This window comes from Schistosoma mansoni (genome assembly GCF_000237925.1).
Source record: "Schistosoma mansoni, WGS project CABG00000000 data, supercontig 0230, strain Puerto Rico, whole genome shotgun sequence".
Taxonomy (NCBI): Eukaryota; Metazoa; Platyhelminthes; class Trematoda; order Strigeidida; family Schistosomatidae; genus Schistosoma; species Schistosoma mansoni.
In genome coordinates, this window is record NW_017386096.1 from 227275 (window position 1) to 244429 (window position 17155).

General features: G+C 36.1%; 1 protein-coding gene across 1 annotated transcript in view; it reads left to right on the forward strand.

Moving 5' to 3' along the window:
• Smp_199210 (plasma membrane calcium-transporting atpase,putative) overlaps positions 1 to 17155 on the forward strand; it is a gene marked incomplete at its 3' end in the record, with an annotated part of 132983 nt that overhangs the window by 83969 nt on the left and 31859 nt on the right. Inside the window, exons 6-7 of the mRNA XM_018791499.1 lie at positions 1395 to 1607; positions 6508 to 6725. Coding sequence (XP_018647329.1) covers positions 1395 to 1607; positions 6508 to 6725 — 431 coding nt within the window. The remainder of the gene's footprint in view (positions 1 to 1394; positions 1608 to 6507; positions 6726 to 17155) is intronic.

Here is a 17155-nt window from a genome sequence, read left to right on the forward strand (position 1 = left end):
ACGATCCCGCACTGGGATCGAATCTCGCGAGTGCGGGATCGTGGATGCGCACTGCTGAGGAGTCCCATAATGGGACGAAACGGCCGTTCAGTACTTCCAGGTTTTCCATGGTGGTCTAGCTTCAATCGACTCATGATCTTAACTATATAAAATTACTAAAATCTCCACAAAACCCTCTTGTGATAACCGTTATAGATTTTTGGTTTCGAATGTGTATGCTTTGATTTATTCATATATTCAACAGACCGAACCAATACAACTGAGGTTACCCCATAAGCTTTTCATATTTACTTATTGAAGTGTAATTTTCATCAAGGATTTTATTTCACTTCCTCTTTGATCTTTTTTTCTCCATTTTTGAAAATAAATAAACATATTTATTTTCCTTTCCTACAGGCACCCATGTTATGGAAGGTTCCGGTAAAATGGTTGTCACTGCCGTTGGACCAAATTCACAAGCTGGTATAATATTTGCTTTGCTATCTTCTGGTTCTCATGATGAACATGGAGGCGGTGGTCAAGAGAAGAAAAAGGAGAAAAGTGAGTCATTTGTTATTTTTTTCTGCAATCATTAGCATAGTATCTTGTCTGAGTACTTGTTATTGTTATTATTCTTACTTACTTACTCCAGTTACCCCTCATGGAGGACCATAGGTCTCTCATTGGCACTCTCCATTCAACTCTGTCCTGGGCAATCCCTTCAATTTCTTTCCAGTTGCTATTTATCCTTTCTATATCTACTTCCAATTCCCGATGTAGTGCTCTTTGGTCTTCCACTTTTCTGTTTACCTTGAAGATTCCAAGTTAGAGCTTGCCTCGCAATGCATTTTGATGATTTCCGTAATGTATGTTCTATCCCATTCCAACGTCTTTTCCTAATTTCCTCTTTAGCTGGAAGCTTGTTTATTCTCTCCCACAGTATCGGTTCAAGTTTCCACATCGCACCAACACAGAGGGATGAAATTATCGCGGTAATTAACCATCTTAACGGTTGTAGCTACGTTTAGGTTTTGACTTTTCTAACTTTCTTGCAACTTACTTCTACATCTCAAACAGTACGCTTCAAGGTAGGCGATGCTTAAGTACATCTAATATTGATTTTAATCGTTTCAATAGATAACGACTCATCAATCCATCAACCGACTTGCCATTTTTACTTAGTACTTTGTGTCTAACTTCATTCGTTACTCTCAAAATACGCTGCCAAGGCATCGAAAACATCTACGATCAAACGCGATTAACTTATGAATATTCTCTATTTCATATCACTGAAGGATATTTGTTAAAGTTAAGCTTTTTATTAGTAAATTGCTTTGATTATCACTTCTTTTTAAGGCCTTGTAGAGAATATTCACTAGTGTAAAATTACATAATCACCTGTATTTTTCATTTAGGCAAAACTAAAAAGAATGGTAAAAAAGGGAACAAGAACTCTGACAAGGTACCATCTGCTAATTCCGATGCTTATCAAATGAAATCAAAGAATAAAACAAAATCTGAATCTGATGCAGAACAGAGTTCAAAACCGAAGAAAAAACCACGTCGTAAAGAACAATCTGTGTTACAAGCAAAATTAACTAAATTAGCCATACAAATTGGTTATGTTGGTAAGTCACTATTTATTTATTTTATTATTACTTAATATATCTTAACACACAATTATTAGCACATTAGGCACCAAAATATATATAAACCACACAAATCACCGAGTTTGTGTATAGACTGGGATACTCCCTGGGTTCCTAAAAAGGAACAGATGGTTTTGTTAAGGGGCTGCTTTCCGAACCTTTGATACAGAGGTCTTATCCACAAGGCTTATGAATTAGACCTTCTGGTGAAAGGCTCCGGGTGTGGCCTCTTAATAAAATCATCCGCTTCTGTTTGAGCCCCCGGACAGTATTCCAACCCTCACACAAACTAAATGATGATTACTACTGGAAAAATTATTCTGGCTTTAACTCACATTCCGATAAATCCCACTCACAATCATTTGATAACATTCGTTTTTATTTCTTTTATACCACGTCACTTATGTATCCCCCTTTATTGTCATTTTACATACATACATTTTACATCATCCGAAAAGAAAAAAAGAAAAAGGAATTCATTGTCATTTTTCACATTTTCAAAAATGTTACATAATAACTTGTACAAGTAATAGATGTGAATATCAGCTAAGTGACTATTATCTATCTTTTTTATTGAATATTGAGATCATTATAGGCGGTTAGATTGTTATGGCGGGTTAATTCATTATTCCTTATATGTTGTACCACCTAGTGACGGGTAAGAAGATAAAGAGTAAGGAGAGAGACAGAGAGAGAGAGAAAGGTTACACATTAGAATTTTTTCTTTCTATTTCATTGTATCAAATAATGATGACAGTAGTAATGTATGAAAATGTTACAAGTGTTCCAATGTTTTGAACTACACTAATGATGATGATGATTATATGTCTGGTAAAACATCTTAAATTCTATGTATTGATAGTTTTGTTGTGTGAGTAGAGTGATGGAAGCGAAGAGTCATGATAAAAAAAGAGCAATTGTGAGAATAAAAGTTACGTAAAGGTAGAGTGTTTGACTTCTAGTCACTAAGTCGTATGTTCGAACTACCAATTATCTATTTTGATTTAGGCAACCAAGTAGTACTATTAATATCCATATTTAGAATATGGCACGAATTTGTACTTGGTGAGTAGAATAACAGTTTGATACGCACTCAGTTAATAGTTAATGTGCCTTTATACGGCCGAAATACTCTCACATGGCCACGCGTATATAGCCTCTGTCAGGGAAGTCCTACTCACTGCCTTCTCACAGTCGCGGGAGTGTTGTTTACAAAATTGAGAGGACGAAAAGCGAATGTCCGGCAGAAGCTTTAACCGGGTTGGTGGACATAGAAAGTATACCTAGGGGAGTTGGAAAACCCTGATTCCAAACCAATAGTGTACATGGGCTCCAGTATCCTGAAGAACAAATGGCGTATGAATCAACCATTGGTCACCGGCTACCATGGAACTTCATCTCCTGACGTTGTTCCACTGTCTTGTAGATCAGACCTTTAAGTTGAAGGGTCCGGGTGTGGCCCTCTAAGAAAACAATCTCCTTCGGTCTGGGCACCCGAGCAGTATCACAGCCCTCACACAAATCAAATGAGATTTGCGTGGCCTATATATATCTGGTGCCCCTTTGTACCAATATTTATGTGTTTAAATAAATAAGTAAAATAGTTAATGCATTCTATTCTCACCAGAGACTGAATTACGTAAATGAATACTACAATAATTTTATCATATGAGTCGTCTTCTGGTCCTTGGTCAATTATGAACCCCAAACGTCTACAGCAATTTTAATCAGTAGCGCACCTACTAACTGCGCCTATCTGGTTGACTGAAATAGGACAACTAGTTTCAAAGACAGAAACTCTTTCTATTCGAACAAATCAGATCCGTGTGTTATTTACTCTATATATTGGGAGTTTGAACTCAAAGATGGCATTAAAAGTGATTACTATCAGTTCAGGTATTTGAAGTGAATCAGAAGGAACTTTTACAGCACTATAATCAACGTCCATATCATCGTTTGTGTTATTTCCTTATAACGTGCTAATTATCACATGATAAGATCGCTAATTAAAACACCAACTTATTGAATAGACCGATCACACATAAACCAATATGAGCAGCCTAGATTAAACTCTGATTTCTTATTGGACTCATGAGATAGTAATTTCTCGCCTAATTTGTCTGGTTCAGTGCAGAACACAAATATCAGTCTCCGCTGTATGAATCCTGTATTTCAGGCATACACAGTACAGTACATACAGAAGTATAGGGTAGTTATAGGTTTATCTATTTGACCTAGATATTGTGTAGGCTTCTAGAAGCATACTAAAATTGGTAATGACCTCGTTAGTTTTCCAGTCGTGATCTGTCGTTTTGTGGAATATCGTCGACATTTGACCAAAGAACTCACATTTAACGATAAGTTTTCATCACTTTTCTGACTTCTGAAGACTTCCTTAAGGAGTTATCTTGGGCTCCTAACATTTGCCAATAAGCCAGTCAGTGTTCTCAATAAAAGTTCAAAATACTTCAGAAATAGTTATCATCTTTTTATTTTTATTTATTATTGTACTTCCGACTCATGAAGTACTCGTCCTGGCAACTCGAACTGATGTACGTACGTACGTACGAAGTTCTACGTTGTGACTGACTGACTGACCTATTGTTGACCCTCTTACTGAAACTCGAACCCCGTATCTTATGTTGTAAATTCAAACTCATTGCCCACTGTATTGCTGAATGCAGATGGCCACAGACTTTCTCAATGGATTCCATGTGTATACCATTACTCATAAGGGTTTGAATTATTAATGTTCGTTATTTAATTTTCATCGGACTTCATCTTCATATATGAATCCTATCCTATTTTCAAAGTGAGCATAAACGTTGGGACACAACTGATGAGTCATAAGTGGAACGAAACTCGTGTCCTTGATTTAACTGGTTGTTGAAACCCATTTATTTAAACAATGAATGAACATTTTTCAGCTAAGATTGGTCAAAATTCAGTTCTTAATATCAATAATAGATTCATATAAATCTTGAGAAATAATGATGTAACAAATCAAACTCTTTTTTATTATATACGATTTTGGCATCGTTTTCTAATCTACATTGTCAGTAATAAAACTAAGGAAAACAATGTAACACATTCAAAATAACTTGTCCAATTTATATCAGAATAGGTGAAGGGAAACTATAAATCACTTTTCATAGAAAAAAAGGAAGAAAGAGATGGATTAAAAGTAAAGTGGTGGTGGTGGGGGGAAAAAACACCAGTTAAAACCATTATCACCCCCCCCTCTCTGTCTCTCGCGCGCTCTGTTTCTCTTTCTGTTTTGTTTCCCTATTCTTTCTTTCAAACAGCAACTAAATCAAATTAGTCTTTTGACACTATCAATCATCTTTTGTTAGTTTGTCTTTTAATTAACTCAAACTATATATACGTATAAAGAGACGAATAATAATAGTAATAATAATAATAATAATAATAATTCAGAGAAACTCTTAACATTGTTTATTACATTTTACTACTGAATATAAGAGACTACTGAAATAGAACTAAATAAATAAAGCAATTTAACTACAATTGATTGATCACTGGGTGGTGATCAATGTCATGCGTGTCAAGTCCTTCTTAGTGCTGACTGAATGCTATCGATCAAGTTGCAATGTGGCCACTAGTCTAAGTGGCTCGACACTGCGTGCACTATTTTGAGATAAGATGGTGGTTGGAGGTGGTCAACAGGAAACACTGGACCCAGGTTTTGTGCTACTTGGTACTCGTCAGCAATGTGTACCTGTAATCTTGAGGGAACTGGTGCTTCCTGACGGATTCGACCCTGTGTCATCCAGCTTCACAGAGACGTTACCACTGAGCTACTCGGGCCGCGACCGACCTCCTGTAGGACTGAGATGTAATCACAATTGATTGATCACTGGGTGGTGATCAATGTCAGGCGTGTCAAGCAATTTAACTAGTTATTATGCAAATAGTAGATTACACGTTTCTGAAATTTTGTTGAATTTGACATGTATACAATAATAAAGAACAAGATTTGTAGTCATTTATACAAGTTGGTGTTCAGATAGCTGATACTTCTAGAAATCAGCGTCTTTACTACTACTACTACAAGTAGTAATATTTCCTTGAGCGTGTTACTCCTCATGTCGGGGGATAGGCCACCCATCAACATTATCCATCCAACTCTGTCCTGGATCAATCTTTCCCATTTGTTTCCAGTTGCTATTCATCCTTTTTATGTCTACTTCCAAATCCCGATGCAGTGTTCTGGATTATATACTTTATCATTATTTACTACTAATCATCCATTCAGATGTCATTGGTGTACATGTTCGTCATTCAATGTTTTAGATTATCTGGTTAGGGTTAGCACCATCAATGATTAAGTACGTTGAAAAACTTGGCTCAGAATCGGCTTTATTGGTGTATATGCAGTCACAATCTTTTGTTTTTCAGTAGAAAAGGTTGCGCCCGAAAGTACCCCACTTCCTCTGTCCTTAAAAATCTTCATCTATAGGCTTAAAACAAAGAATTGGTTCGGATAACCGTCTTATTATTTACTGCAAAATTACAGAATGTCTTCTTAAATTATGGAAACCATACAATAAATACTTCTTTTGCACATCTTCCATCAGTTTCGCTTTATATCCTTCATGATTCTGCCGACTCTCAATTCCTTTATGTTTCTCTTTCTGTTTTCTTCAGTTCAATCTTTTCAATCTTCTTTTGACAAGCATTCCACTTCTGACCGATATTACATACTACTTATATCTGTCAACATAAGTGTCATACACCACATTCGCCCCCCCCCCTTCAATAAGCTGTTCTCGCATTCGTTCTGATTGCCTAAAAAACATTTATTACTTCTATTTGACCTCTTCTTTTTTCTTTCTTCTTTCGTCCTATTTTTTTCTAGGTACATGTGTTGCAATAGCTACTGTTCTAATATTGATCATAAAATTTTCAGTACATACATTTGCACAAAATAAAGAACCATGGCAAACTGGAAAACATTTGAAACAAATAGTTAATTATATTATTACTGGTGTGACAGTATTAGTTGTTGCTGTTCCTGAAGGTTTACCACTTGCCGTCACTTTATCATTAGCGTATTCAGTGAAACGTATGATGAAAGTAAGTCTTTCTATTTATTCATGATTGATATTGCCGTTGTTGTCGTTGATTCATCCTCCTTCCATTTTTTTGTTTTTTTTCTTATTATGAAATAATTTTTCAGAAGGGGTTTTTGTGGATATTTCACTATTTTCATAGTTGAAATTATGAGTCAATTGAAGCTAGACCATCATGGAAAAACTGGACGCACTGGATGGCCGTTTCGTCCTATTATGGGACTCCTCAGCAGTGCGCATCCACGATCCCGCACTCGCGAGATTCGAACCCAGGACCTATCAGTCTCGCGCACGAATGCTTAACCTCTAGACCACTGAGCCGGCCGGCATCCGACGGTGTTCTCACAATAGAACGAAACGGCCGTCCAGTGCTTCCAGATTTTTCATGATGGTCTAGCTTCAATTGACTCATGCTTTCAACCATTATTTAGTTGTTTATAGATTCAGATTCAATCATTTTCCCAGTGTAGCACATCTATTATAGAATGGATCTGATGTTGATTGTTCCAGTTCCTCTATGATTGAATGTAACCGGTCTTGAATTGTCTAGTTACTTAGTTCTGATTTATTAATTATTCTAATGTTTTTCTTCCCTATACTTTATATTATTCTTACTGTTAGAATATGAATTCATATTTCATTATTATTCATTATTATAACTAGCCGTCACTCATTTTCGACAATGTTTAGGCATTTCAATGAATAATTGTTCAACTGTTTGATGGGACTTCATTCCTTTCTTCATATTTGCACTATTTTACGACAACTGTTGTTTGTGTCTATGTGTATGTGTGTGTGGGCGGGAAGTGTTTGTAACTTGGTAAGATTTCAATCATGTAATTGTCAAAACTATGAAAAGATTGTCAAATTACTTCGTTCAACTATTGATTGTTCAATCAATTTTGATCCAAACTGCTTTACAATGTGATAATTCATTGGTGAATATCCTATTTAAAAAATTATATCAGCTGTTTAACCCACAACGGATTTAATATAATCTCAGAAAAGTAGATAAGTACATTTTCTTCTTGAAAAGTGTTTATACTACTAACAAGTAGACATACATCTATTTTGTGATAATGACGTAGATTTTTATTGACTGTAACTTTTGTTTGACTGAGCCATGTTGGTATGTTTAGACTACCTGGTTGGGATTCGCGAGATGATAGCAATCGATGGTTAAAGACCTTAAATGACATGGCTCAAAATCGTTTGCAATGGCGTAGGTGTATCCACTCTTTGTGTTCTGCCAAATTCTAATCTTCTGAATTCTTCATGTCTCTATTTTTTTTCTCTTTTCAAATTTATTTCACTGGCCTATACTCCTTGAATAACATCTTCAAACCCTAATCTTTCACATTAATACTCATACTCTTACTACTTCTACCACTATGGGATTTGAATCAACAACTTCATCTCTGTGCTAATGTGGTATGGCAACGCGAACTGATGTACGTACGTACGAAGTTCTACTTTATGACTGACTGACTGACTTTTGTCTACCCGGAAGTGTATGATTATGTTTCAATGCCACTCGATAAACTTCATGTAACACTAGTTAACATGGTACGACAAAAAATGAATAAAACAGACGAACGCTGGTACTACTCGATGCAATAAATACATGAACTGAGCCACCAAAGTTGTTAGTTATAGAATACAGTTGTTCTTCTGTATTGATGAAAGCCTAGAAGAACGTATATTTATATCTCTTGCTTTTACTGATTGTTGATTCACTGTCTTGATGATTCTGATTTTCAGAGGTCATTACAATGAAAATTTAACGACTAATCATAGTTGTCTTCTCGACACAGTTGAGGAATATGTTAACATTAACATCTTCATCGCTTATACTAGTTGGTATACACACTTTATACTGTTGTTATATCGTAGAATAATCGTTTTGATGCCTGTGCCATCGTCAAACACTCCAACAAGTTATAAAGCCGGGGACAGTTAATAACATAAGGGAAACTTTATATAACTTCATTATAAGGTGAATAAGTTTTCGTATAGAATGAACAGAATGTATCCGCCATTGGGATCTATAACTCACGTTTCATCATATTCTGGACTCATCAAACGGATATAACCTGAGTACCAAAATTAATATCCACTCTTGGATTTGAATCTACTACATTTAGCTTCAAACATTGACGTATTTGTAACGGTTTGGATCATGCTGTTGTCGATATTTTAACTAAATTTCTAACCAGTCAGTGAGTCCCAAACAGGATCAAACGCGTGTCTTATATTCCACTCCTAGCTACATTTTATCCATTTCATACAAACTTGTAATATAATCACTCCATCGAAGCAATCCACACAGAATGCATATGTACAAACTGAAATTAACTAAAAATTCAGTTCTAAATATCAACAACTGAATAATCCAAACTATAACAAATTAAATTGTAATTTATTTTTTGTTATCTTATCACAATCTACTCAACCACGTCGTTCATGTTGTTTCTGTAACAACTATCGGGGACAAGTTCCCGTCCGATCGCGTCCAAACTATTGGTTTCCGTCATCCTTCGTAAATTGTTCAAAATCTGCGAAAGATTGACTCTCGAAGAGCAGGCTGGTTTTTGTTGTGGTCGAGGATGTATTGACCATATCATCACCCTCCGCTATTTTCTTGTTTGTTACATGCAAGTGTTTCTTCAGGAAACCTTGTAGATAACTTCTTTAAGTGGAAGAATTCTTTCCGGTTGTACATTTGCTAACTGTGCTGCCTCTACCATTATTATTATTTCCCTTTGATACATTAATTTCTGTTCATTGTTGTTTTCTATTTACTTATACGTACTTTACATTCTCTATCGTTTCACTGCTTGATTGTTGTTGTATGGTGCATATATATGAAAAGTAAACATTCTTTTCTGTTACATGACGAATAGTTGTTATCAACTTACTATTGCCTCGGTAGATCCAAATTTTTTGGCTTATTATATTATTAGTAGTGGGTTATCTTTAATACATCCGTGAATGGAAGTCCGGCTTGAGAAAACAATACGGAGTTTAGCTGAATAGAACGTTTTATTCAAGGATTTGGAAATCCGTTTATTCAAGATTTTGACAGTAGTATTTCTTTTAAATTCGATACGATTGTTAAAATCTTGAATAAATGGATCTCAAAATCCCTGAATAAAACGTTCTATTTAGCTAAGCTCCGTATTGTTTTCTCAAGCCGGTCTGTCATCCACAGATATGTTAAGGATGAACTTCTGCTTTGGGTCACACCAATGTGCGTCTATAAATTTACTTGATCCTGTGGGGCAGGTTACAGTAGCCGCACAAAGCGATCACTCTCTAAACGCATCTCAGAACACTACTCAGGATGGTTTTTAAAACAATTAAAAGTTCAATCTAGGTGTAACTAATTGAAACCCGAACTCTGTTTGCAAAAGCGATACATCCAATCTCTCATCCTTCATTGGCCCTAATTCCTTTCTGTAGTATGTTTTAGCTTAGTTTTTTTGCTTTAAAGTTTTGCAATTTTGAACTGTAACCAGATATTATTATCCTTTAGCAATTTTCCATTATTATTATTCATTTTTTATTATTATGACCTTTGTGTATTTCGTTTTTTCTTCATATCCATCAAGTGGACAACTATTTTTCATAATTTTGTCCCGTAAATTATTTTTATTCTCCGACCCTCTGATTATTGCGTAACGTCATTTGATTATAAGAGTCTCGAATCCCTTTATGATGCAATCCTTTTTTATCATTCTACTGACATATTTACCATACCCAAATGCCCTGGTACGGCCGAGAGTGGGGAGGGCCCGCCCTCCCTCTCGAAATGCTCTCACATGACCACACGTATATAGCCTCTGCCAGGGAAGACTACTCACTGTCTTCATGCCACAAGGGTGTTGTTTACGATATTGAGAGGACGTAAAGCGAATTTCCGACGCTTTAACCGGGTTGGTGGACACGGTGAGTCCAACTAGGGGAGTTGGAAAACCCTGACTCCGAACCAATGATGTACATGGGCTCCAATATCCTGAAGGAACAAATGGCGTATGAACCAATTGTCGGTCACTGGCTAATAAGAAACTGGTCAATTGCAGTCTTAAACATCAATGCTAAGACTCAAGCAATCAATACAAAAATGAATAATAATGTCTCTTGAATCCTTCTGGTTCTTATAAAAACAATTAGAATGTTAGTAAATATTGATTTTTAAAATGAACTTTTTTTTCGAAATTGTCTTCATCCATAGACTGATGACCTTAAGGTGTTACATTCAATAATCTAGAAATGAGAAATAGATGTCTAGTAACTATTTGGTTTTTGGGTTTTTTCTCAGATGAAATCGATCCATAAAAAAATCATTAGAGAAATAAATAACTCTCTCTCATGCCACAATCCAACCACTTTGAGCATAAAACAATAACAAAAGATGATTGCTTCGCAATATTGCGAATTGTAACTGAAGTTAGTAATGTAAACTATTAGATAATAATTCAACAGTCTGCAGATAAAGCTGTCGTCAAAAGACCTATGAGTCCTTGGTTCCATTCATGACTGAGTTATATATGTACAACATTGAAGAGTCATGCATTAGGACGAAACAAGTCCCTCCTGGCTTTTACTTTTTTTTGTCTAACTTTTGTTGGTACTACTTCTTACTTACTTACTTTTTTTTAATTCTGTTGTTATTCTGATCGCTCTCAGTTTTCCTTCCTGTTCACTTGATTTCAATCTTCTGCTAGCAAGCATTCCACTTCCAGTTCCTGCTACATACTACTTATATCTATCCACATAAGAGGCTTATACCACGTATTCATTGACTTTGAATAATCAATTGTATTGAAAACGTGAAAGTACCAGATAGCTGTTTCGTCTTAGTAATCTCTTTTACTCCTGTTACTCCTCGTGGAGGAGTATAGGCCGCACACCAGCATTCTCCATCCAACCCTGTCCTGAGCAATCCTTTCCAGTTCTTTCCAGTTAAAATTCATCCTTTTCATATCTGCTTCTATTTCCCAGTGCAATGTATTCTTTGGACTTCCTCTTTTCCGCTTCCATTCTGGATTCCAAGTTAGCGATTGCCTCGTGATGCAGTTTGATGATTTCTAAAATGTATGTCCTATCCACTTCCAACGTCTTTTCCTAATCTCCTCTTCATATGGAAGCCGATTTTTCCTCTCCCACAGTGGGTTTTCTCGTCGGTTGATTCAATTAAGAACAAAGTATGTAGCAGAATAAGGTGAATTCATCTATTCTGTAGACTCATTATGTCATATTTGTAATAAAAGATCGTTATTTACTTTTCATTCTTAAGTTTTCTTACGTTTCATTCATTTTATTGTGTTATTCTATCGAAAATTTTATGGCCATTACACAAGTTTGACATTGATATTTATCCTCAAGAGACATGTCTCCATGTTTTCTTTTTTAGAAATATCTTTAAAAATTTTCCTGTTTAGGAACATATCAGTTATTCATCTACTTTATCAGTAGAGGGTTATAGAGATTGTTGACGTCATGAATCGATCACTGTTAAACACCACCATTGAAAACCTAAAACCACTGGATAGCTATTTCGTTCTAATATAGGACTATTCAACAATGCGTATCCACGATACCTCACGTGGGATCCGAACCCAAGAACTTCAGTCTCGCGCACGAACACTTAACGTTCAGGCCATCGTTGGCATCCAATGATGTTAGTGTCTAACTTAAACGAATGCTATTACCACACAGAAAGTATACTAGAAGGAGAAATTTTTTTAAGCCAAGATATTCTCTTCGTTGTAATTCGGTTCAATCCACCTGATCATAATCAATTGAATAAGTGCAAACATGTGATTAGCTTGTCTAGATGAGTCTACATCTTATCTGTCATATGCATTAATGTTAGTTAGTTGGAAGAAACCAATGAAAACCTCCACAAGTATATTCTATGCTTAACTGATCTTTGTCAACAATGTTTGAAATCATAAAGAAACGCATTACTTCTCAATTTTCAATAAAGTGTGATATCCATGATTTTTTCATGAATCCTTTCAATTATTTGGTGTGTTAACGCTGAATTGAATAGTATAATTTTCACTGGGTACTTCATCCTAATCATATAAAGCTATCTACATATCTCCTAATCATCGTTGATAAACAAAGAGAATCGGATGCAGATGTAAAGGCGAGGATTGGAAAAGCAAGGGCAGCATTTCTACAATTGAAGAACATATGGAACTCAAAACAACTGTCAACTAACTTCAAAGTGGGAATCTTCAATACGAACGTCAAGACAGTCCTACTGTACGGAACTGAATCGTGGAGAACTACTACATCCATCGTCAAGAAGGTACAATTATTTATAAACAGTTGTCTACACAAAATACTCAACATCCGTTGGCCGGATACTATCAGCAACAGCGTTTTATGGGAGAGGACAAACCAGCAGGTTCCAGCTGAAGAGGAAATTAGGAAAAGACGTTGGAAGTGGATTGGACATACATTAAGGAAATCGCCAATGTGCATTACAAGGCAATCCCTAACTTGGAACCCGGAAGGGAAGCGGAAAAGAGGAAGGCCAAAGGACACATTACGCCGGGATTTAGAAGCAGATATGAAAAGGATGAATGTTAACTGAAAAGAACTGGGAAGGAAGGCCCAGGACAGAGTTAGATAGAGAATGCTGGTGTGCGGCCTATGCTCCTCGACGAGGAGTAACAGGCGTAAGTAAGTAAGTAAGTACATATCTCCTGTGAGAACGCTCCCTTAGTGCATCCAGCTTAAAATGAAATCCTTAATGAAAATTATACTCTTACATAAATCATTCACTTAATTAAAGAAAAGGAAGAATGCTAATGAGTTCATAATAGATATTAAATTTTGGATACATATTTCTATCTCACGAATACAATCATCATCCAATGTACAATAAATTTCTAATTTGTTTGTTTTTTCTATATCACCACAATCATTATCGTCTTCTTCATTTCCTTCTTCTCTTGTTTATATAAGGAGATTGATCATTGAACAACAACAACAACAACAAAATCTTGTTCCTTCCTTCTAAACAACATTGTTTTAAAATCTTTTTCTTTTTTTCCTGTTTTAACGTGATGATGACTATACTTGAATAAACAAACAAATGAATAAATAAAATAGAGAAATAAAACAATCTTATTAAACAGAAATGAATAGTGGCTAGCAGTGAAATCCAGTTTGACGCGCGTTTCGTCCTATTTGGGACTCATCAGCTGGATGTACTTACATCTCAGAGTTGACGTTTTACTCTGAGTCTCGAACTCAGTACCTTTCGTTTCAAACGCCATCATTACGTTATCCACTCAGTTATTGAGTCCTGATAGCCACTTTCTTATTAAGTGTATTATTATATTTTTGATGAATCGAGAACCTTCATCGTTTCTATGATGATGCTTTTTTTCTTGTTTTAATCATCTTATAACATATAAATGTTACTTACACCTGTCACCCTTCGTGGAAGAGCATAGGACACCCACCATCACTTTCCATCCAACCTTGTCCTGGGCAATCCTTTTCACTTCTTATTCATCCTTTTCATATCTGCTTCTATTTCCCAGCATAATGTCGGTTCTTTGGTCTTCCTCTTTTCCGCTTCCGTTCAGGATTCGCCTATAGCTCTTCTAGAGTTACTGCCGATCTCAAGACCGGGTAATCATTATTTAAAGTAAAAAAATACTTATTATTGTAGATAATTCGAATATGCTGAAGTACTCGTTTGTCAACGGAGACGGATTGACAACAACGAGAAAAATACAAATCCTTAGTAATAAAGATAATATCAATGGGATATTCACGACTCCGTACGCGGGAATCCAACTCAGGACCTTCGGTTTCGCGCGCGAATGCTTAACCTCTAGACCCTTAGGCTGGTACCAAACGATGTTAATGTCTAGCTTCAACCAATCTACAAAATTGCGCCACGATCTCCCATTGTCTTTGATGGGTAACTGCCTTACATCCGACACGGTTGAACTCTACTGGTCACAGCTTCTCATCAGAACTTTGAGCATTCCCTTTCTAAGCTAGTCACTAGTGAGTAAATGTTAATTATCAGTATATGGTTGTGGATGTTCTTGAGTTTCATTGAAATGATGAACTGATGGGCGTTGTTGAGGAGTCCTGTACTAGGACGAAACGGCTGTTCAGTGCTTCCAGGTTTTCAATGATTGTCTAACATTGATTGGTTCATGATTTCAGTGAAACTCAACAATCACCACAACTTTATACTGGTAATGGAATAATCTCAAAAGTAGTATTATTCATAAGGACACTGGTTCATATAAGCTTTCGCTAAACAGTGAACCTATTTAGAGACTGTAGGTTTCTCATAGAGATATCATACATTGAAGAAAACAACTTCACAGTCAAACTCAGTATTTCAGTGAAACCTGTAAAGACTCTATTATCCGGTGGTATTACAATACGAAATCTTCATTAAGAAGCCTTATTTGATTCCAATTTCATACTAGTTACAGATTTCCCTATTGATTATATCCAACCATTTAATGTCAAAAGGGGTATGTGTCTAAGTAATTTAATCGAAGTGAATTACTACAATTTGTTAGTTGTGTGATTCAATACAAAATTGTAATAAAAAAATTAACGAAACAGTGTGCATATATGTGCCTGGTCCTACGTTGTAGCTGACTGACTGTGTGTGTGTGCACACTCTTTAACCTCAATGACGATAGTGAAATGGTCAGCAAAACTGATGATCAACCGAAAATAACGTGTGAATTTGATAAATAGACAAGTTAAAATCGATAATACACGTAGGCTTGATTTTTTTTAAATTGTTGCCTTAACTACATATATCTATATACAAACTGGGTTACTGATGCTTTCATCATGGTGTCTCAATATGTTGTACAATGAAAACCGAGAACCTTTTGGCATGTCTATTTATCTCAGCATCGTTTTTTTACCTGAATGCGTCCTCGTTTATCCACATGTAGATTTTGCGTATTTATTCTGTTATGCTGTAACAGATGGGAAGGGGTTCTCCTTGTAACAAATGGTTTATTAAGAATACAGTTAAAATTGTGAGTACTTTTGTAATTGTCATGAATAGGTCAACATGTTTGCTTTCTTGTTTGGTTATAAATAATTGTAGGTGATTCATCTAATACAGGTTAATTATTTGTAAAGTGAATTGTACAAGATGACAACCTACTTTTAGATCGTTTTTGTCATAAATTAAGATCAGTCAATGTTCTAGTTTGAAACACCTCGATAATGGGATGCCGGCTCAGTGGTCTGTCGGTTAAGTGTTCTGACGCGAGACTGGTAGGTCCTGGGTTCGAATCTCGCGAGGTGAGGTCGTGGATGGGCACTGCTGAGGAGCCTCAGAATAGGACGAAACGGCCGTCCATTGCTTTCAGGTTTTCGATGGTGGTCTAGCTTAATTGACTCACGCTTTCAACTATGAAAATACTAAATCTCCACAAAACCCTTCTGACCTCGATAATGAGTCTCTACAACCTCTCCGCTTTTCGGCTTAAGTATAACTACATATCAGATTGATCTATGGATTAAACGTCCTCTATGAGTCTTAAAGACCTAGAGTTCGGCGCTATGAGGAGTCGTGAGTTCGGTTTTATCCACTTCCATTTGGGACTTGTCAGTCGTGTATACTTAGACTCCAGTGTTGATATTCATATTGAGGCTCTATCTCAGTATTTAACACTATGAACTGAAGTCAACTGGACGGGAATCATTCCACGTCTGTTTTTCACTTTAGTTTTGTTTTTACTGTTCATTAGTGTTTACACATATATAATCCCATATAACTATTCTCAGTAGGGCTTTGTAATTTCACATCACTGTTATTGAGGACTGAAATTAACCAGTCATTGTGGTCATACGTGAGTATTGAGCAGATTTCATCAATATTGCACCTCAGTCATAAACGTTCCTTAAGATTAGAGATTGTCTATCATTGTAATATAATACACGCGTTTCATTTTATTCTGTACTTGTCAACTAATTTTATACACATACATCTCATTGTTGATGTTCACTCGTCGACTCAAATCCACTTTTTTTGTTTACTTCTACGGAACGAAATACACATCTTAGTTTCCATTGCTAGCCATTATTCAATTCAAATGATAATAATGATTGTAATCAGAGAGGGTTTTGTGGAGATTTCAGTATTTTTCATAATTGAAATCATGAGTCAATTGAAGCTAGACCACCATGAAAAACCTGGAAGCACTGGATGGCCGTTTCGTTCTATTGTGGGACTCCTCAGCAGTGCGCATCCACAATCCCGCACTCGTGAGATTCGAACCCAGGATCTACCAGTCTCGCGTCAGAGCACTTAACCACTAGCTTCAATTGACTCATGATTTCAACTATGAAAAATACTGAAATCTCCACAAAACCTCTTCTGATTATAATCATATGCTCACTAGTGACTGA